Genomic DNA, 24,052 nt, shown 5'->3' with positions numbered 1-24,052 from the left:
AGACCTGGGCAACACTATCAACTCAATTAATTTAAATAACATTTGTAGAATACCCCACCCAACTACAGCAGAAGACGCAGTCTTTTTGGGTACACATGGCTCTTCACCAGGATGCACCAGAAACATCACAAACAGGAGATTTAACCTGGGAATGCAAACCTGCCTCAAGTTTGAAAATCAAAATTATTTAGTATGTTATTAATAATAGATTGGGGCTTCCCTGGTGGCTCAGATGGTAAAGAATCTGCCTGCAATGCAGGAAACCCAGGTTTGATCCCTGGGTCAGAAAGATCCCCTGGAGAAGGGAACGGCAAACCCACTCAAGTATTCTTGCCTGGAGAATTCCAAGGACAGAGTTTGAAAATCAAAATTATTTACTATGTTATTAATAATAAACTAAAGAACAAAAAGTATATAATGATCTCAACAAACACAGAATTAAAAATACTATTATTAATAACACACTGTGCCTGCATGTAGTGTCCAGCTCTTTGTGACCTCATGGACTGTGGCTTGATACGCTACTCTGTCCATGGATTTTTCCAGGCAAGAACACTGGAATGGGTTGCCCTTCCCTTCTCCAGGGGATCTTCCCAACACAGGAATCAATCCCATTTGTCCTGTGTCTCCTCTATTCACAGGCAGATTCTTCACCACTGAGCCACCTGGGAAGCCCCTACAGCACATCTCCTGTCTTAAAAAGAAACAAAAAAAAGAAACAGGTGTAAGTTTAAGAAAATATATGGAGGGTCTGTATGTTTCAAAGTTTTTAATGGCATTTAAAAAGATGATTACAACATAATAATGAATGAAAAAAAATAAGGTTCAAAACAAGTGTACCTACCATAATGGTCAACGGTTATAAAATAAACCAAATATTTTTCTATAGGAAATAAAGGTAAGAAATAATAAAGCCCGTTTTAAAAAATGTCTCCTTGGCGTCTCACTCTTAGTAAGACAGACATGAATATTTTAAGGGAAATAAAGTTGAAATTAATATAAACAATTTGCAAAGTGATTTCCTTCGCTGTCACCCATTACTGTACATATACGCACTTTAAGACATCAGTTCAGAACAGTTTCATTGGAACTAGTTCCATACGCTCTTAAGAACATTCATTGAAAATGAAGTTCTGTGGTCAAGTAAGTTTAGGAAAACATTAATTTCATAAATTGGTTTCTTAATTGCAGAACTAAGAATTGTCAGTATTGTCATTCTGGATTTTCAAGAGATAAATTGCAGGGTAAAGTTTGCAGTTTCTTACCTTTATTTGAGTGAATGAGAGAGGCAGAATGAAAAGGAAATAGAGGAGAGAGCTGTTTTCAGCTAAAAATTGAAAGTAAGTTGCAGACTTATTACTTTGCTTCCAAATACTTCAGTGGATATCTCCCAAGAATAAGGACCTTCTGGTACTTATCCATAATACCACTGTCACCTCAAAGAAAGTTAGTCCAATTCCCAAATAACATCTGACACAAAGTCCAAATACAAAGTTTCTGTTTCCTCAGAAAAGGTCTCTTTATAGGAACCAGTTTTTCAAGGTGCTGTGTTATGTTTGATTGTTACTTCCTTTTAATATAAAAATCACATCTTGCTTTCTTTCTGACATTGATTTTTTTCCAGGAGACCAGTCTCACTAAACTGTAGAAACCTCATGTTTTGTATGATGTCTTGACTTATTCCTCTATTCCATGTATTTCCTGTATATGGGCCTTTCCTCTGGAAGACGAAACATTTTTAGTAAGAATATGTCATAGTCGATGCTGTGTTCCTCATATGGCGTCGCATCAGGAGACATACACTATCAGGCCATCCCATAATAATGCTGCCAAATTTGATCGCTGGGATCAGGTGATGACTCCTAAGTCTCCCTGCTTCCCTATTAACACATCCTCTAGGAAGTGACCCTTGATCACCATGTGAATGACCCTTTTCTTTTTCTTTTTCTGGTGGGGGGAGTATAGCTAACTTACAATGTTGAGTTAGCTTCAGGTGTACAGCAAAGTGAATCAGTTATAACAATGTTCCATTTCTAAACAAGACCCAAAGTGAATCGTTGCAACAATGTTCCATTTCTAAATAAGACCTTTTCACTAATGATTTTTATAGTGTTTGTTTGCAAGACTACCAGTTATTTCATTGGGTTTCTTGCTAATTTCTATTTACATCTTTTAAAACTCCTTTTTAGGAAAATGTTCTCTTTGTGGGATACACTTAGGTGAGTTTTGACAAACACAAAGAGTAGTGTATCCATCACAACAACCAAGATACAGAATAGTGCCATCACTCCAAAAATCCCCTCCTGTTGTCTCTCTATGGTACTAAAGTTTTGTACAAAGTCCAGGCTTAGTAGCTTTGCTCTGACTTCCTTACATTTGTGTGTGTGATACGCAGGGATTAATATTTTTATCAGTGATAACATTTCTACTGCACTTCTAAGATTTACATCCAATAGAGCATACCATATTTACATTCAGTGGACAGTCCAAGGTAACAAATTCAGACACAGTTCTGTTAAGATTATGGTTTGTTCCAAATTAAATTAAATACATAATATCCTTACCTCCCATAATATTGCATGTCTCACCTTGCAGTGATTAAGCACCTGCTGTGCCCAGGACTAACCTTTAGAATTTGTTAAAATACAGCCTCTGGGCCTTGCCCCCAGTGTTTAGGATTCCAAGGCTAAGGCACGCTTCCAGTGACCGTGATATCAGCGGTCCATTAAGGCTGGTGATGGCAAGAATATACCTGGTTATCCCCCTCTGTTTCTGTGCATCCTCTTTGTAATGTGACTCTACAGCTTGGCCCAGGAAGAGGTGGAATCTACTTCCTTATCCCCTGAATTTTGTCTGGTCTCCTGATTTGCTTCGGTAACAAAATACAGCGGAATCAACAATACACCAGCCTAAGTATGTTCCCACATTCTCCCTGGGAACCCTCGCGCTGAGGCCTTGTGGACGAACCTGGCCTGGCCGGCTGGATGACGAGTCACATGTGGACCAATCGCCACCATCGCATCAGATAGCGGTCAGTCAGGCAGGTAGAGGAGGTGTCCTAGAGCAGCTAGCCCCAACTGACCACCGCAGACACCTCAGCACACCAGCCGAGACCAGCGAAGCCTGGCCCATGGGATCATCCGTGCAGAACCATAAATGTGGAAGAAACATGTATTGTTTTAGGCCAAGTGTGTCTGGGCAATTTTACCCAGTAATAGACGACTGATAGGCCACCGTTCTGAGACTCTTCATCTGAGAAGTCCTGATGTATCTTCCTCTCCACTGCCTCAGCCACCTTCATCATCCAGACTCTGTTCCATGATTAGACTACTTCAAGTCTTCTGATTTGTCTTCCCCTCTTGTTGTCACTGCCTACCTCCATACACACTTACTGCTAAGACCGTATTCCTAACATCAGAAACCAAGTTGTAGGAATCTGTGTGTTCCCGTCATATGTTGTAATGCCTGATACCCCCCTTCATGCTCAGTCCTTGTTCCTGGCATGACTGTTGCTGGATCCGTGAAACACAGCTCTGATCAGATCACTCTCCTGTGCAGAACTCTTACTGGAAGTTACATCATAGACCAGACCCATTTTCCACGTGGCCTATTTAATTCTGGGACCTCTGTGATCAGGCCCCAGCCTAGCTACCCACTCTTCTTCCCCTTCTTCTCTTAGCACTTTATTCAAAAGCGAGGATGGGATGACCACACCCCTTACTCTTGTGTCTGAGAAGATATGATTCCTGCCTCGAAGGCCCTTTCACATCTCAGCAAATGCTACACATTCTTCAAGGATCAATTCAAATACCACCTCTTCTGTGAAACTCTGATAGATCTAGTTAAGAAAAAGCTCACCCCTTCTCACGGATTCCAGCAAATGGCTGAAGCCTCTCTTAAGTACCTGATATTATGGTTACTTATGGTATCGAGCAGGCTTCCCTGGTGGCTCAACAGTAAAGAATCCTCTTGCCAATGCAGTAGATGTTGGGAAGATCCCCTGGAGATGGTAATGGCAACCCACTCCAGTATTTTTGCCTGGGAAATTCCATAGACAGAGGAGCCTGGCAAGCTTCAGTCCATAGAGTCACAAAGAGTTGGACATGACTAAGTGACTAACACTCAGACACACAAACAATAAAAACAGGAATACCAAAACTTATTACCAAACCTAGAAGAAAGATGGCAAAATAAATAGGGCAGTTTTCATGTACTATTTCATATAGGGCTTCCCTGGTGGCTCAGACGGTAAAGCATCTGCCTGCAATGTGGGAGACCTGGATTCGATCCCTGGGTCAAGATCTCCTGGAGAAGGAAATGGCAACCCACTCCAGTACTCTTGTCTGGAAAATTCCATGGACTGAGGAGCCTGGTAGGCTACAGTCCATGGGGTCGCAAAGAGTTGGACATGACCGAGCGACTTCACTTTCACTTTCTTTTCATATACTAATTGGTAAAAGAATCGTCTGGAAAGTCAGTTAAAAATACAAATTTCTAGGTTCTGCTCGCAGGGAGACTGGTTCAGTAGGCCTGCAGCTAAACCCTGAGTCTGCATTCTCACCAAGCTGCCCATGTGATTCTCAAGAAGGCCTGTGGGCGACACTGATGTACAGTGACATATAGCCTGCCTTATAGATATGCATTTCAAAGTAAACCCTTCCTTCATGTACCTAGAATTTTTTTCTTAGGCTTCTTGACTTTAATGCCAAAGCACTGAGTGCGGCAGGCCTATAAAAAGAACCACTTTAACAATACATACATAGTCTGGCACCTTATTAGCTTAGGTTGCTGGGAATATGGCATCGCACCCCATTCTTTGTAATCACAATCTGCACACATTTTTTTCATCTACATCTCCTTTTTATAAACTATTTAAAGTTTAATTTGCTACAAACAGCCCTTTTTCAGACATCACACCATGTGAGGTATGTACTTTAAAATAAGTGAAGGGTGCAAATTCCCTACCTTGGTCCAAGAGGCTGGCTCTCAATGCTCTCTCCAGCTGCTCCTCTTCACTCAGTCCCGCGGTGTACGTGTCATAGTTCCTGGGGACATCTTCATAGGCACCTCGCCCGCCATATGGGTAATAATCCTGATATCCAGAGTAGCCTACAGGTGCAATGAACAAGTTATGGAACAATGCCATGGACTATTCCTTTTCATACTTCCTATTTTGTAAGCAAAGACATTAAAATAATGTATGTCATTATTCTGATAATAGTAATAATTCTCAAAATAAGAAAAGATGACTGGTGCCGTATGATGACCTGGGGGATGAGAGGGGGTAGGGAAAGGAGACCAGAGAGGGAGGGGACATATGTATAATTATGGTTGATTAGTATTGCTATATAGCAGAAAATAATACAACATCACAAAATTTTAAAATATATATTTAAATTAAAAAAAAAAAGAAAGTTAAAAAAAAAGATGACCAATGGAGAATGCCTTCATGAGGGTGGGTGATAATCATCCTGTCACCATGGTACCACAGTGTCCACGTGGGACTGGACACGCCTGAGTCCTTATGTGCTGAAGATGAAGTAGATACTAATTTATGTAATTGCTTTTTATTGGAGTATATCTGATTTACAATATTATGTTCATTTGTACTGTACTTCAAAGTGAATCAGTTACACATACACACATACTTACCCACTCTTTTTTAGATTCTATTCCCATACAGCAGGGCTTCCCTTATGGCTCAGCTGGTAAAGAATCCACCTGCAATGTGGGAGACCTGGGATTGACCCCTGGGTTGGGAAGATCCCCTGGAGAAGGGAAAGGCTACCCACTCCAGTATTATGGCCTGGATAATTCAAACATGGACTATACAGTCCACGGGGTCGCAAAGAGTTGGACACGACTGAGCGACTTTTACTTCACTTGGGCTTCCCTGGTGGCTCAGATGGTAAAGAGTCTGTCTACCTGCCGTGCGGGACACCTGGTTTCGATCCCTGGATCAGGAAGATCCCCTGGAGAAGGAAACGGCAACCCACTCCAGTATTCTTGCTTGGAAAATCCTCTGGACGGAGGAGCCTGGCAGACTGCAGTCCATGGGGTCACACAGAGTCGGACACGACTGAGCGACTTTACTTTCTTTCACTTTCACTTTCCCATACAGCAAGGAGATCAAACCAGTCAATTCTAAAGGAAATCAACCCTGAATATTCACTGGAAGGACTGATGCTGAAGCTCCAATACTTTGGCCACCTGATGTGAAGAGCCAATTCACTGGAAAAAACCATGGGATTTTCCAGGCACGAATACTGGAGTGAGTCGCCATGCCCTTCTCCAAGGGATCTTCCTGACCCAGGGATTGAACCTGCGTCTCTTGCATTGCAGGCAGATTCTTTACCACTGAGCCAACTGGAAAGCCCGTGCTCTACATTAGGTTCTTATTATCTATTTTCCACAAGAAGACACTAGTTTAGAAGGCACGAGCAGTACTGGAGGGGACGGGAATGGGCCACTGACGTATGCAGTGAGTTCTTTCCGTTTAGAGCTACTTAACACCGTCGGTGAAGACTTGTTTGGACTTGAGAGAAAGGTTAAAATGACAGTTGATAAAGCCTTACTGTCCAGTGGTTCCAAACAATGACAGACAGACCAATATTTAATACATATACTGTAGGACTTCTGTGTTAGGCATGATGCTTCAGGCGGTAATAACTACAGTAAGATATAAAAGATAGAGTTTCCCTCATTGTAATTCTATGTCAGAGATCATAGTTTCTATTACTAGCCCTTTTGAGAAACTGGTTGCTAGATCAAAAGAGAGAAGAGATAGCGTGGCCATTAAATAATGCTTTAAGAGTCAAACTTTTACATACTATTAACAAGGGGCAAATTGACTTTTGCAAGATGTTTCCATCAAACTTTTCAACTCAATTTGAGTTTATTTTATTGCTCACATTTATGGAATTTGTTTGGAAGAGGTTATTTTTCCCCACAGAAGACTGACGACTTAATTCACAGAGTGAGAGTGAGCACATGCTAAGTCATTGCAGTCATGTCCGACTCTTTGCAACTAGATGGACTGTAGCCCACCAGGCTCCTCTGTCCACGGGGATTCTCCAGGCAAGAAGAGTGGAGTGGGTTACCATGCCCTCCTTGTGGGGATCTTCTTGAGTCTCTTATGTCTCCTGCCTTGGGAGGTAGGTTCTCACTACCTTATGGAAGCCCATAATGAGAGAGGATCCACTTACTTTTTTTTCCTTCTCTCCTGCCACTGTCATACCCTTTGAAGATAATGTTTCAAATGTTTAATCAATGTGCTCCCTGTTGCTGATGAAAATTCCTACCCTTCACTATGCATCTTGTGCCATATGCCTCCATATCATTCCATGTCACCATAGTACAGGCCTGAGTTTAAACTTATTGCTTTAATAAGACTACAGGGGGGAACAAAAAAGCCAACAAGAACTCTGTATGGTAGAACCTGGTTAATTAAAATTTCGTGTTCAGAATTTCTGGTAATTAGTCTTTAAAAAGGAAATGACAATAGAACTCAGCTGGATAATCTAACTATAAGTGCTTATATAAATATTTGCCATGCAAAGTATCTGTGTCTGTTGGTTGTGTTTTTACAACGACTTTCAAGAGATTTAACTGACATACTATATATAATTCATCAATTTAGAGCATATAACTCAATGGATTTTAGTAAATTCATGGAGTTGTGCCGTTATTACCATAAACAACTTGAGAACACCTTTATCGTCCCCTAAAGAAACCTGCACTCTTTAGTGATGAGAGAGTTAACAGGCAGGAAGGGCAGAGGTTCCCGAGCGGCAGGAGGAAATAAACTGCAAGTGGCCGTCTGTTTTCCTTCTCCACACAAAATTAAGAGCGGCTCTTTTTAATTCTGTGTTGAGGACACCGGGTTCTGCCTTGAGCTAACCAACGTGTTTTTCTTATGTTAATGAAACGATGTATTTGCTTCGAAATTCGCCTTTCTTCAAAATGGTTCTTCCTAAGACTTTTTTCCTTTCCTCAAACCTTGGACTCCGGCTCAACAAACCAGTATTCCTGTCAACTGTTTGATGGCCTGGGGATGACACACCTCATGCCAACCTATCTCAAAAGTACATATTGTGGGAAAGGGGCCTAGTGCAACTCCTTCAGCCTTCAGGCATCTCTCTTATCTGATTAATAGCTTTCTAACAGACATAAAACACCTTGCTAAAAACTAGGAAGGCAGGCACTCTTTCTGTCCCTTTCTGATGTCTATGTCAGAGGCTTTCTCTATCTCTATTATACTTTAATAAAACTTTGCTACACAAAAAGCTCCAAGTAGTCAAGCCTCGTCTCTGACCCCGGATCAAAATCCTCTCCTCCGGAGGTCACAAATCCAGTGTAACACACAGCTCACAGCAGCAACCTTTCATCCTGGGGGCTTGTCCGGGATCTTCAAGACAAGGAAAGGATGATTGAAGCTTTAGTTCCTTACTCTCCTAGTAAACATGTTTTCTGCTATACTTTACTAACTCTATGGTGTGCCTGTGTGTGTGAAATCAACAACCTTTCACTTACCAGCCCCAGATCAGCCTCAGTTCAGTTCAGTCGCTCAGTCATGTCTGACTCTTTGAGACACCACGAACTGAAGCACATCAGGCTTCACCTGGAATGACCATCACCAACTCCCGGAGCTTGCTTAAACTCATGTTCGAGTCGGTGATGCCATCCAATCATCTCATCCTCTGTCGTCCCCTTCTTCTCCTGCTTTCAATCTTTCCCAGCATCAGGGTCTTTTCCAATGAATCAGTTCTTCACACCAGGTAGTGAAAGTATTAAAGTTTCAACTTTAGCATCAGTCCTTCCAATGGATATCCAGGACTAATTTACTTTAGGATTGACTGGTTGGATCTCCTTGCAGTCCAAGGGACTCTCAAGAGTCTTCTCCAACACCACAGTTCAAAAGCATCAGTTCTACAGCACTCAGCTTTCTTTATGGTCCAACTTTCACATCCATACGTGACTACTGGAAAAACCATAGCTTTGACTAGACAGGCCTTTGTCAGTCAAGTAATGTCTCTACTTTTTAATGCTGTCTAGGTATGTCATAGCTTTTCTTCCAAGGAGAAAGTGTCTTTTAATTTCATGGCTGCAGTCACCATCTGCAGTGATTGTGGAGCCCAAGAAAATAAAGTCTGTCACTGTCTCCATTGTTTCCCCATCTATTTGCCATGAAGTGATGGGACTGGATGCCATTATCTTAGTTTTTTGAATGTTGAGTTTTAAGACAGTCATCCTAGTCCTAAACAAACACTGGTCTACTTTCTGTTTCCATAGCTATGCCTATTATGGACAATTTTATAAAAGGAATCGTATAATATGTGGTGTTTCATGTATGGCTTATTTCATTCAGCATAATGTTTTCATGGTTCATCCATGTTGTAGCACAAATCCTTATTTCATTCTTTTTTTGTGGCCAAGTAATATTTCATTGTATAAATATATCACATTTTGTTTATTCACTTACCAATTGATGTCTTTTGGGTTATTTCTACCTTTTTACTATTGTGAATAATGCTACTACAAATATATTTGTATACAAGTTGTTATTTGGACATATGTTTTCATTTCTCTTACCTAAGAGTGGAATTGCTAGGTCATATGGTAATTCTATATTTAACCATTTGAAACCGCTAGAATGTTTTCCAAAGAAGTTACACAATTTTCTACTCTTTAGGTGGCTTAGAATATTGGAGTGGGTAGCTGTTCTGTTCTCCAGGGGATCTTCTCAACCCAGAGATCAAACCCAGATCTCCCACATTACAGGTGGATTCTTTAGGTGGCTCAACTGGTAAAGAATCCACTTGCAATGTGGGAGACCTAGGTTTGATCCCTTGGCTGGGAAGATCCCCTGGAGAAGGGAACAGCTACCCACTCTAGTATTCTGGCCTTGAGAATTCTATGGACTATATAGTTCATGGGGTCACAAAGAGTTGGACATAACTGAGTGACTTTCACTTTCACTTTCTTTACCAGCTGAGCCACCAGGGAAGCCCAGAAATTAGTGGGGATTTACCAAACACCTCCTGTTTAACCCAACTTCTGTATTCTCTCTCACATTTCCCATGTCAATATATAAACATTATGATATTTAAATCAGGATAAGGATATATCCTCAAATCCCCTCAATGATTTGGGACTGAAATGGGATCTGGACACAATTTTTCATATGGACACTCTTCCTCAAATTGGTTTCCACTCAACAGAACAATCAGAAATATTCAGCTCCCACTACTGTGTTGGGCAACACATACCAGCAAGTTTCATATCCTAAGATAAAGGAGACTATGGCACTGCTACAAACCTTGCTTTCTGTGCTTTTCACCGAAAAGCCAAAAAACAAAACAAAACAAAAAACCACCAACCAAAAAAATAACCCCCCAAACCTTTCACATAAGGACAAATAATCAATACATAATAAATACATCTACTTCACAAAGAACAAAGACAGGGGCAACCATTCCAGAACATAATAGAATATTTATGGACAAGTCACTGAATACCACAGGATGCTTTAGCAATCCTGAATAGAGAGACTGCCCAATTCCCTAAGAGTGCCAATTATTTTATTGCAACACGAAAAGCACACTGGGCACTTTCCCATATGGCTCATTACCACTTTCAAATCCCTGGGGAAAGTCATTTTGTTGCAGAAGGTCTAAGCAGCATTTCTACCTATCTACCCTCAAAAATATTCAGCTAATTCAAAATCCAAAATAGCCCCAAAGCTCTGAATACCTATCTACACAGATACCAGAAACACAACATACATCTGTGGAGTTTCAATTGACAGATAAATTTGCTACGATTTGAGGCAATGTTTTCTTGATAGAGGAGAACATCTTTCTTCATGTTATTTCTTATTCAAAGTACAACTGAACAGTGCCTTCACAAAATAAAGCCTGCAACTCTAAACATCTGAATATTATAAAATCTAATTTGGTACTTGCCAGACAAAACATGGGGAGAGAGAAAGGGAAAGTTGTAATGCTTTAAGTCAAAAAGACTAGTGTGGTTAAACGTTCTACATCGTCAGTCACGAGTTATCAACAGGACTGAAGATCCCATCAATATCTATTACAATGAGAAGAGGTCTCCTAGGACCAAAAATTTTCTACAGCTGTTCTAGTGGCCCAATCAGATATTTTAAAATCTTCATAATAAACATGGCTGGAAAAACCTAACAATCAAACACTTAAGATAAATAAGTTTAAATTATATCCTGCGATGAATGCTAGTCTAATATTCTTTTGTAGTTATATACTTTGGCTCTGTAATAAAAGAAATTCTGGTTATCATTATTCTATAAACTACTCCATCTGTTCCTTATACACATACCAGGATTTCACGGCAAAAGAGATCAAGAAACACCACCAAGATCAGAAAGATTGGTAACCGCTTTTTAAACATTCATGAGGTTCTGTGACCTATAAATTCTTTTCCAGCTAAGGACAGCCATATTCAGAATAAATCATTGCCTGTAAGAGATACATATGCTCTCATAAAAGTTCCCTAGGTGACCATTAGCATGGCCACCTGGCCTTATGTAGTGCTGCCTTTGAAGAAATCCAATCACTTCAGCGGAAGAAATATAAATATGATAATCTTACAGGGGATAGGAAAGGAAGGCAAGAGAGGCTTTTATTGTTGCCTTTCATTCTCTGGTCTGTGTGTCTGCTCTGCTTATGCCTCTTTCATATGAAGGAGGCTTTTAGCAGCTTTCCCTTTTTTCTTTGTAAGTTCAAAAAAGATGAAAGAAAAGTCAGTAAGGAAACCTGCCCTCTTTGGTAAGGTTAAATCAGCAGAATGCCTATGTCATATCCCTGTACAACAGAAAAAGCAGGGGCTAGGAATCAGTGACTGGCATGTTTAGTCCTAACTGTATAACTAAGTACCCGGATGACTTTAGCCAAAATACTTAACATTTTTAAACCTCAATTCCCAATTGTCACAGAAGATGTTGGGATGAGGTCATTTATGATAGTTTAAGCCACGTCTGTGCACAAATATGTTATTATTCTCTTCATCCAGAGGATCATTCCCGTTTCTCTTGGAGATTTAAAAAATGAACCAGGAGAGAAGCCCCTTTTCCTTGAGTACTCTGAGGTATTAGGAGCCATAAATACTAGAGAGAATAAGGTCAATAGGAAAAGAGAAATCACAATGGGAGACAGCCAAAACAGTCTTCCTGTATGATTCATCTCTTCTGAGTCACATGAGCTGAGAAACCTCTACTCAAACTTAAGTCAGTGTGAGCTGGCCTCCATAACCAACAACCAAAAGGACCCAGTGTTCTTCCATAAGACTGTATCAGCTCTGTTGACAACTAACCATCACACCTCCTCTCTTCAGGTGAGTTCAGATAGAAACAAGTGAGCCCGCACTGTGTAACAACTGTTCCTTTCCTGCACCAAGACCACAGTTCTAGGATTTTAAGCCTCCAGAGCATCAGAAGTGAAAGCCTCAGAGTGAAGCCGCTGGGGAACAACAGTATTCTTCACTGTAGTCCATAAGCCTAGGTAATCCCAATCATCTAAGCCTATGATTTTTCTTCCTGAATCCATTAGAATCACTTGAGAAGCTTTTTTTTTTTTTTAAAAAGGCCCAAGTCCCTGTCTCTATCCCAATTATAACTTAACTGGTCTGGGTTGAATTCAAGCCATGGACACACTGTAAAAGCTTCTCAGGTGGTTCACATAAACAGCCAAGTTTGACCATCATGATCCAAGCCTTTACAACTACATCAAAAACATATCTTGATTGTAACTCTTAACAGTATCATTCTACTGAGTAAATCATTCAGTGGCATTCCACTACATTCTGGATAATTCCAGGCAGGCTTTTTCATAAAGAACTGAAAAGCCCTTTCCTTTCATTGCTTTCCTTAACTTCATCAAGTAAAGATGCTTACTTAACTCATCAAGACCCAGCACTCCACCTCTTCTGGATGACCTCCAGTAACTGCAACTCTGCTCCCTCCCTTCCAGGCTGAGCACTGACTGCACTCATCAATATCTCTGAAATGGACTCCTACCTCTGCCAGGAAGGAGCAACTGGGACTGGACTAGATCTACCAAATCAAGTAGAAGATGGGAGAAAACATATGAGATGGATGTTTTCGGGCATTGTATAATTGGCAGTTCAAGATTCTGAATCTTGAGAGAAGGGAAATAAAGGAAATGAGCCTGAAGGCACTCTCTAGACTGTGGTTCAGGGAGCAGGGAGGGACATAGGTGGATGCCGCTGGCTCCCTGAGTAGAGTTGGAATTTTCAGGGCGGAATACAGCAAAGGAGAAAACTATGTGGACAGAAAAAGCTCCGGAAATCTTCCTGGGGTCAACTGGAGATTCTGTTGAACATTAACTATCATCATGTTATTCTGTACTACTCGATTCCATGGTTCATCATTCTGTTTTCTATACCTAGATTAGTCCTATTCGCTTCTACTGTTTTGCCTTTCCAAATGTATGGCATCTACCATCAAGTCCTGGTCATAAACTCTGAGACAAGGACTATAGCTCTTTCTTTCTCTCCCGCAGTGGTCAGTCTAACAAACGTGCACAACACGACCACTCAGAGGGTGCTACTGGGTAAACCAGACTGAGGGTCAGAGCACTGTATGGGAGAACAAAGCAAAAGCACCGATATATATCTAGCTACACAATTCTTTGTACTTGTATCATTTAATCCAGGGGTCAAAAAGCTACAAGTAGGAGTACAAATACAACCCACTGCCTGTCTTTATAAATACGGTTTTACTGGAACACAACTAAGGACCCTTGCTTATGAACAGTATATGGTTGGCTTCCCAGGTGGCACTAGTGGTAAAGAACCCACTTGCCAATGCAAGAGATGCAGAGACTCAGGTTCGATCCCTGGGTTGGGAAGATCCCCTGGAGGAGGCAATGGCAACCTACTCCAGTATTCTTTCCTGGAAGATTCCATGACAGAGGAGACTGGTATGCTAGAGGCCACGGGGTCACAAAGAACAGGACACGACTGAGTGACAGAACAGTGTATGGTCGTCGTCACACTATGACGACAGGTTGCCTCGTTGAAATAGAAACTACATATGGTCAACAAAGCCTTTAAACTCTCAAACAGTAGCTACCTGGCCCTTTACAGGAAAGGTTGCTGACCCCAGATTTAAGTTACAGTGGTTCTCAACAGGCAGGACTGTAAAGCCACCCACTGCCTCTGGTGCTTAGGTTCTTCGACGCTTGTCTGCTGGTACCGATTCAGGATATTACAGTGCAGCCTTGCCAGGCTGGAATGTAAGGGCTTTAGCTTAAAAAAGGTCATATGCTTCAATAGGAAATCCTTTCTACCTATTTACAAAGACCTCTAGAAAAAAATACCTTCTCCTCTTTAACTGTTAAAGGAATGCCTATCTTAGCTTCTTACAGTAAATGTGACTCTTCCTGCATATGTAAGTGGAGTGGACTGTGGAGAACTATATATATATGAAAGTAACTTCTAACACTTAGCCAGTGAATGGTCTCTTAGGCTGAGTATCAAGGGGCCTGTTTCTCATATATATCTTAACATGTCTGAGAAACCTCAAACCAATCATTTAACATTTTCTTGCTGGAGTTCCCTCCTTCCTTAACCATGCACCCAAATATGCTCCCTGGACAGTGTCCCCGTCTAGCTTCCAGTAACATTAGAGGTACAAGGACCTAATGTCTGGTGTACTCTCCAATAGCAATAATATGGGTTTACCCATATTACCTTACAGGAGCTCTGTAGTAACAAACAGTATAATTTTTAAAAACAAGTTAAACTGTATTAAATGAAATAAAGTTACTTACCTGAACTATTAAAGTAGTACTGCTGTCCTGGGTAATCACTATTGGATGGGAAAATGCCTAAAAATGAAGGAAAAAAAAACATTTTAATTGTAGCCATAGGCTCTGCCCTGACCCCTATTGCCAGTTTTACTGAGGTATGATTAACAAATTAAAATTGTACATGTTTGGGTTGGTCATGATTTTTTTAAAAGGTGTACAATGGAATGATTTAATATACATATATATTATGAAATGATAACCACAATTATGTTAATTAACACATCTATCACTTTATATACTTACCATTGTGTGTGTATATATATGAGAAAATGTAAGATCTATTCTCTTAGTAAATGTCAAGTACTATTTCAAATATTAATAAAGTGCTATTAACTATAGTCACAATGCTGAACATTACATCCCCAGAACTTACTCATCTTATAACTGAAAGCTTGTATCCTTTGACCAACATCTCTGCATTTACCCCACATGCTACCCGCTGGAAACCACTGTTCTACTCTCTGGTTCTGTGAGTTCATCGTTTTTAGATTTCACACATTGTAAGTGACAACATACTTAATTATCTGGCTTATTTCACTTAGCACAATGTCCTCCTGGTTCACCCACTTTATCAAAAACAGGATTAGAGTTCTTTTCATGACTGGTAATACTCCATTATATATACACACATACCACATTTTCTTCACCCACTCATCACACATTTGGGATGTTTCCCTATATTGGCTATAGTGAACAAATGCCCCAAGGAACATGGGAGTACAGATAGATCTTCGAGACGCTGATTTCATTTCCTTTGGAAATACACACAGAAGTGCGATTCCTGGATCATACAGTAGTCCTATTTTTTATTTTTTGAGGACCCTCCATGCTATTTTCCATAGTGGCTGCACCGCTACACATTCTCACTAACATCCTCACCTAACTTTGTTATCTCTTGTCTTTTTGATGATAGCTGTCTTAACAATTCCTGACTGCGATGGATGTTATAAAGCTACAGTAAACAAAACAGTATGTGCACATGTGTGTGCCCAGTCACGGAGCCGTGCCCAGCTCTTTGCAACCCCTTGGGCTGTAGCCCGCCAGACTCCTCTGTCCATGGGATTCTCCAGGCAAGATTAGTAAAGTGGGTTGCCATTTCCTTCTCTAGGGGATCTTCCTGACCCAGGGATCGAACCTGTGTCTTCTTTGTCTCCTGCACTGGCAGGCAGATTCTTTACCACTGAGCCACCTGGGAAGCCCATTGTATACTATAAAGCTATAGTCAACAAAACAGGATGGTACTGGAATAAAAATAGACATGTTGTCTGATAGAACAGAATAGCCCTAAAGCTGTAACTACCAGCCTTTCCAACAATTATTAGCTTCTTTGCAACAAAGCTCAAAGTCATTATAAATAAGTTCTGAACAATTAAAATATATTCTCTTTTGTTTGGGGTTAGTCCTACAGGGAACACAATGTGGTGGGGACAATGAAACTCTAACTTATACTCTCTGAAGTTCCTTAAGGTTCCTGACGACATAAGATGGTCTCTGCCTTCTAAGGGACCAAGCTTGGTCTTTGAGATCTCTGTACAAGTAGAGATGCTCTGGCTATAGAGAGAACATGCCCCATAACAAGGGTGTTCGTGAGCCGTGTTCTTAGCCTTCCTAACGGACTTTCCTGTTTCTTACCCCTAAACACAGGACAGAAAATTCAGCACTGGTGAAGGAAAGGAGAGGGAAGAGTAACAGGGGACACCTTCAGTGTGATGCTCCTTTCCCAGGAGCTACCAGACAGCAGCTTTCATGTATTTTCCACAGGGCTCCTGTGTCACCTTAGTTCTCAAATCACTCTAGATCTTTCTCCTGCTTTACCGGAAAAAAGGCAGAGATTGCAGGCTATTTGCGAACAGCATTGAAATGTTTCAACTTCTAGTATTCAATTTTCTACTTATTATACTGAAAATAGAATGATATAAAAATAAGTCTCCTTAGAAAACAGGCGAGGCTTCAGGGAGGAAAGTAAAAGTTAAAATGTTACAATTATGGGGGAAATCCTCTTTAAAAACAAAACATTTGCCTAAATTTCATAATATGTCTGTAAGAAAGCTTTACTTAACCACTTAATCCTCAGACACACACACACAAAAAGGAAACAAAATACTAGATTCCCAAGAATCATTTCTTTTCCTGTATCAGCACTGAGGACATTTGGGCAACAAAACTCATATCTGGATTTCCATTAATTACGTTGTATTAAAAATATAATAAAACCCTACATTTTCAATACAGGAAGCTCCTGCTGCCTCCTCCAGGTACACACACCAGAAAAACAGTAAGATGCAAAGGTAGGAAAATAAAAATTTGCGTGGATGCAACACAGTCTGTAAAAATCGCCCAAAAGTGAATACAACCAGCTAATAAAGGCAAGGGGACAATGTTTAGAAAGCTTTCTAATATCATGAATATTATATGGTTTGCAAGAATACCAGTTATTAGCACAAATAGTGAAAACAAATTATTTATGGTTTAAGAGAAGGTAAAATAGTCTCAGAAGATTCCCCATGAGTAAAAGATGAAATATTGGAACTCATATGGTCTATAGAACAAGTGTTTGCAAAACAGTTTCCTTATAAGTCATGACTAGTATAGCATTTCCAATTAAGAGAGCCAAAAAAGTTATAGGTTTCCTAAGTAAAATAAAGTATTTTCATTGAGCAGCAATTAGAAGGGAAATAATTTTTTAAATTAAAAAGCAGGAGCCACGCTTCAGGAAAAACAGACTTGGTTTGGCCATCCATGAATATATGTCTTGCCTGCCAAGGACCTAGTGGTCATTCTGAATTGTTTAAAATACTGACCTTGTACTTCAATACAGATTTGTCTTTCTTTTTTTAACTTTGCCTTGCACTTTGAATTCATGGAATATTACAGAAGAAAGCATATTTTAAACCAGCTTTAGTTCTATGAATTTCAAGGAAATAGTGGTTTTTGGTGAGTGGCAATAACGCTGTGGGTGTAAGTGTGTACTTCATTTGTCCCCTAAGAAAGCATCAGGTTTAAAACTGGGGTTTTCAGTCTCCTTTTTGGACCATGAGAGGACCAGCGCCAGCTGGTTCACCTCTTAGTGTAAAAAGAGCCTATTAGGGACTTCCTAAGTTGAATCACAGGGAAACTTGGGGTTGCTTTTATTCCCATTAGAATGAAGATGAACTTCCAACTAGTCAAGCCAAAGGTGTTCTGTGCTTGTGTGCTCAGTTCCTCAGTCGTGTCTGACTTTGCCACCCCATGGGCTGCAGCCCACCAGGCTCCTCTGTCCATGGAATTTTCCAGGCAGGAATACTGGAGCGGGTTGCCATTTCCCACTCCAGGGGATCTTGCCAACTCAGGGAACGAACTAGTGTCTTTCGTGTCTCCTGCGTTGTGGTAGGTGGATTCTTTACCATTGAGCCAATGGAGAAGCCCTGTTCTCCATACCTGTGCACAACTCCATGATCTTCTTCAGAGGCCCATGAGTGTACATCAGTCCAACAAGAATTCCAGCCAGATGCCCGGCAAAGGAAGTCCTAGGAGAGAAGGAGGACCTTCGTGAGTGTTTGCTCTGCTGCAGACTACACACTGTCTTCTCAATGGCCAGGGGCATGTCAGTTAGTCACAGTTGGCAGGCTCTGGTTCTGCATCACATCTTTCATGCGGAGCAGCATTTAACTCAGTCCCAAGGACATCACTTCCTACCTTACAATAAAAAAAAAAGTACAGTGAATAACAAACATAACAGGTTTAAAAGGCAATCTCCCTCCTTGACCAAGAGAAGTGAGCTGGCTCCTTCAGGGCAGCAGAAGCGTTTTTGTCAAGACAACCCATTATACTTCTTCCAGTTTTATGTCTGTAGCTCTTATTAGGAAGTATCAATGAAATTCATTTCCTCTGAATTAAATCTTGAATTAGTCAGCCACTGTGAGGGACAGGTGTTACCTGTGTTCACTGCAGATTAGACAGCTACAGTATTCCCACCCTGACGAGGGAGGCAAAGAGCAAGAGAAACTTTGCAGAAGAGATTGAGATGTCCATCCTCTTCCGCACCCCTCACATAAATGTGGATCTTTCAGTCCCTCAGCCCCCCCAAAACCCCAAAATGTAAACTTCAAGCTTGAAAGATGAGACAGAGCTTTAAATCGGTTCCACTCTTCTTAAAATAGCGTCTAAGATTAGCAATTGCTTCTAAATATAAATACAAGGCAAGCCCCAGCTAAGTATATGCTGAATGAGTAAAAAGAGTAAATTGAAGATCATCCAGCCTGGCTTTCTGCCGCCCCCAGCTCCTGCTCTCTGTGCAGCCCACGCCCTCCATCAGTTATTTTCCCCCAAACAGAGGTGAGGTCTTGTATGTCACGGCCATCCTGTAGGGGGTCACTGACTCCTCTGCTTACAGACACTTTAGCCTGTGCTCAAGGCCTTCCCACTCATGGCCCTGCCCATCTCTTCTCTCCATCCTCATCTCCTACTAAACCCACCCCCACAGCCCACTGCCATACCCCTCAAGAGCTCACTGGTGACCCCAAGGCTAAACTGAAGAGTACCCCATCATAAAAACTCTTCACATCTCAGGTGAAGGGTTCCTCTTCCTTTGAAAGTTACCAAGGAGCTGATGTGAACTCCAAGAGCACGGGGACTTTTGTGGTTTACACAGGGGTATCTCGCACACCTAGGATGGTGCCAGGCACAGGACAGACACCCAAATATGTGTGGAATGCATGATTCCAGTGTCCCAGGATGGTTTCAGCAAGAAGAGCAGAAGGCAATTTAAAGTCGTTGTACCTTCAGCCTCAGATGGCTGTGGCACGGGAGGGACTGAGCCATGCCACTGATGCCGTCACCCTCGTGAGATGTAGAATCAAATCCAATATACCTTGTGACCATGGCAGCAAAGGACAGGGGCAAGAGGCCCTTAACGCCACAAGTGAGGCAGCCGCAAGTAACTGCCACGGTCTCAGGGCCAGGGAGAGTTGCTGGCTCACAGGAAAGAAACAGACAAGGGAGCACTTCAGAGAAAAAGATGAAAGGAAGCCTTGTGTAGTCAGGACAGTCCTGCCCAATAGCCAACTCAATCACACTACTGCCCAAACAAGGCTCTGCATACGTCTACACACACTGAAGGTCACACCACATGTGGGCATGCATGTGTGCACACACATACACATAATCATTCCTTAAGGATAGCTGTTATTTTCATCAAATATCTCTAACTAACAGCATGTGTGACCTGATAATAAAAACATGGGATCAGACAGTCAGTTTCCCATTTTCAGGGAAGAACAATATTAACTGTGCTCTCCTTTAGATTTTCCAAAAAAAAAAAAAAAAAAAAAACCAAACTGTACTTATTTTATTCTATTTTTAGGCAAATAAACTCTCCAACTAGTTAGAGGAATGGCAAAGAAAGTGGTGGTTTGAGCAAAGAAGAGGCCAGAATCAAAATTTTAAAAACAGTAACTTCAATTTAACTGAAGAGAATAAAATACATCAATATCTTTGAAACTTTTCAAGCAAATCTTTATGATAAGTTATACAGCTATAACATGATATGGGAGAAAATGTCAATTTTAAATCCCAACCTATTAAACAATCAGCTTTAAACCTCATTTATAAATTAGAGCATAATAGTTAATATAGTAAAAAAAAAAAAAAAAAAAAAAAAAGACGTATATTTTGTATTAAGCTTCCCTGGTGGCTCGGCAGTAAAGAATCTGCCTTGCCAATGCAGGAGACCTGGGTTCTGTCGCTGAGTCGGCAAGATCCCCTGGAGGAAGAAATGGCAGTCCACTCCAGAACTGTTGCCTGGATAATCCATGGACAGAGGAGCCTGGCTACAGTCCATGGGGTCACAGAGAGTCAGAAAACAACAACATACTTAAATGAATTTTTTGTCTCTCTAAATGGGTTTGTAGAAGTCTAAGCTATAATCACAATACAAATAACTAAGGAAGGGAGGCTAGCAGACCAGAGACTATGTTTCATTCAGTTCAGTTCAGTCACTCAGTCGTGTCCGACTCTTTGTGACCCCATGAATCGCAGCACGCCAGGCCTCCCTGTCCATCACCAACTCCCGGAGTTCACTGAGACTCACATCCATCGAGTCAATGATGCCATCCAGCCATCTCATCCTCTGTCGTCCCCTTCTCCTCCTGCCCCCAATCCCTCCCAGCATCAGAGTCTTTTCCAATGAGTCAACTCTTCGTATGAGGTGGCCAATATACTGGAGTTTCAGCTTTAGCATCATTCCTTTCAAAGAAATCCCAGGGCTGATCTCCTTCAGAATGGTCTGGTTGGATCTCCTTGCAGTCCAAGGGACTCTCAAGAGTCTTCTCCAACACCACAGTTCAAAAGCATCAATTCTTCAGCACTCAGCCTTCTTCACAGTCCAACTCTCACATCCATACATGACCACAGGAAAAACCATAGCCTTGACTAGACAGACCTTTGTTGGCAAAGTAATGTCTCTGCTTTTCAATATGCTATCTAGGTTGGTCATGACTTTCCTTCCAAGGAGTAAGTGTCTTTTAATTTCATGGCTGCAGTCACCATCTGCAGTGATTTTGGGGCCCCCAAAAAGAGAGTCTGACACTGTTTCCATTGTTTCCCCATCTATTTCCCATGAAGTGATGGGACCAGATGCCATGATCTTAGTTTTCTGAATGTTGAGTTTTAAGTCAGCTTTTTCACTCTCCACTTTCACTTTCATCAAGAGGCTTTTTAGTTCCTCTTCACTTTCTGCCATAAGGGTGGTGTCATCAGCATATCTGAGGTTATTGATATTTCTCCTGGCAATCTTGATTGCAGCTTGTGTTTCTTCCAGTCCAGCGTTTCTCATGATGTACTCTGTATAGAAGTTAAATAAGCAGGGTGACAATATACAGCCTTGACATACTCCTTTTCCTATTTGGAACCAGTCTGTTGTTCCATGTCCAGTTCTAACTGTTGCTTCCTGACCTGCATACAGATTTCTCAAGAGGCAGGTTAGGTGGTCTGGTATTCCCATCTCTTTCAGAATTTTCCACAGTTTATTGTGATCCACACAGTCAAAGGCTTTGGCATAGTCAATAAAGCAAAAATAGATATTTTTCTGGAACTCTCTTGCTTTTTCCATGATCCAGCAGACGTTGGCAATTTGATCTCATTATCTGCCTAAATTCAGCATTTTCCACTAAAGTCTCATCTCAATACTCTTACTGTCCTTATCATTTCATTTAAGCTATACAGAAGTGTTTTTCTTTTAAAATAAAAAACAAGAAGAGCTTATGATCTTATTCAGTCAAAACTGAGAACCTCTCAGGACTTCCCTGGTGGTCCAGTGGTTAAGACCCCACGTTTCCAATGCAGTGGGTGAAGGCTTGATTCCTGGTCAGGAAACTAAGATCCCACCTGCTGCACACAGCATAGCTAACATAAACAACCAACCCCTGAGAAAGTCTCAATATTATACACAGAAAAGGTAACGATGCCATCCATGACAGAGGAATCACATGCTTGTCTCAAGAGGTGAGTTAACCTGCTCCATGCTATAGGTAACTGTTTGACAAACCACTGCCCTTCGCCTTCTAAGAGATACCCATGTCATGAGAGAGGAAACAGACGTGCAGACAGGAAACGGAAGTGGAGCTGGGAGCTACCTTCTCCCCAGTAGGATGGGGCAGCCCAGTCCTAGGATTAGGACACTTTATCCCGGCCCCTGGGAGTGCTGGGAAGGAGGCAGGGATAAAGGAGGCCTGGGGCTTTGAGGGAAGAAGACATACCTGGGCTCTCTAATTAGTGGCTGGGAATGTCAAATGTCACAGCTTTAGAAACAGACTGTGTTACTAGGATCATAATGACACATGCTAAACAGATGTTTCAACATTTTTGACATCTGAGGCTCCCCGAGCTCCACAGCAGCCCTCCTAGAAGGTACACTCTTCTCTGCTCTTACTTATACCTGCTGGCTGACACCCCAGGTGGCAGGCTGGGGAAACTTTGCTTTTAGGAACAGCCTGAGAAGATCTCAGGCTGGCGTGAGGATTTGGTGGAGACCTTGTCTCCTCCATCCTAATCTATGGCAATTCCTCAGAGACGGAACCGCTGTCCTCAACTCTGCATCCATGACCACAGCTGGTACAGCATCAGCAGCATTGGTGAGTGGCCTAACTCTAGTTCTTAGTAAACAACTCCTGAAGGAGCGGAGAAGTAGAATTAAAATTAACACACAAACGCACACATCTGACCTACAGTACAACTACACTCTAAAAGCACAAGTAACACCGGTCACCAGTGAATAGCTGCTTTAGTATCAAGTTTCACTGGGAGAGACAATGATTGAACACACACTTCCTCCCCGTGCTCACTCCTGCACACTTGGACAACATATTACACAAACCATGTGTTCACTGAACAGAACAACAGCACTAAGTCTATTATTATAGCCAAAAATTGATGACTTAGAAGTTTTGTTTCTTCTCATAGCTCAAGAGGGACTCTTTAGAAAATCCTAACAGCTATAGTCAAACATTGACTGTGATGGTGAGATGTGGTCACAAGAGCCAGATATACCACTGCTGTGTGTGGCCACACAGGTTGTGTGCTGTGTGAACTACAGACAGAAGGCAAATCACCTGTCCAGGGTCTCAGTGGTTCTGCAAAGTAACTGACAGATCCGATATTCAAATCCAGATGCTCTGATCTCACTGTCAGGGAGAGTTAAGTGCTGATATAATTTCTTCTTAACGGGGGGACAATACAATAATCCAGTAGTCCTTTAGCTTGTCCAGGTTCTAAATCCCTTTAAATGTCTGATAAACGCCATGGGTCCTGTCTGCGGAAAGACTCCACATTCACAAGGTATGTCACTTATCATTTTAAGAAGTTCACAGATGCCTTGAATCCTATCCATGGACCTCTGATTAAAAATCCTTGCCTGAAAACAATTCATCACAAACAGAAGAATTTCCAATACCGGCACTAAGTCTAAGCAGTTACATCCTCAATTGGAAAAACATTTTGTTTGTATTCAAATCCTAACACAGAGGCAGCCATTTCCTTAGATCATTTAAGTTTATGAACATGTCCAACTTCTTTGTTGGCCCATTGCTCTCTCATGGTGGAACCTACATCTGGGATCAATTTCTTTCTCTCTAAAATCCAACTTTTAGCAATTCTTTCAGTTCAAGTCAGAGAGTAAAAAATTCTGCCAGTCTTTTTGTTCAAGAACGTCCTAT

General features: G+C 41.3%; 1 protein-coding gene across 2 annotated transcripts in view; it reads right to left on the bottom strand.

Moving 5' to 3' along the window:
- Positions 1–24,052, bottom strand: part of RHBDD1 (rhomboid domain containing 1) — a 133,865-nt gene that overhangs the window by 50,690 nt on the left and 59,123 nt on the right. For both annotated transcript variants that reach the window (XM_019977790.2, XM_019977780.2), the window contains 3 exons: positions 18,282–18,370; positions 14,826–14,882; positions 4,966–5,109 (listed from right to left, as the gene is read on the bottom strand). In XM_019977790.2, coding sequence (XP_019833349.2) covers positions 4,966–5,109; positions 14,826–14,882; positions 18,282–18,370 — 290 coding nt within the window. The remainder of the gene's footprint in view (positions 1–4,965; positions 5,110–14,825; positions 14,883–18,281; positions 18,371–24,052) is intronic.

This window comes from Bos indicus, chromosome 2 (assembly GCF_029378745.1).
Source record: "Bos indicus isolate NIAB-ARS_2022 breed Sahiwal x Tharparkar chromosome 2, NIAB-ARS_B.indTharparkar_mat_pri_1.0, whole genome shotgun sequence".
Classification (NCBI taxonomy): domain Eukaryota; kingdom Metazoa; phylum Chordata; class Mammalia; order Artiodactyla; family Bovidae; genus Bos; species Bos indicus.
This window is presented reverse-complemented; position numbering and strand designations above follow the sequence as displayed.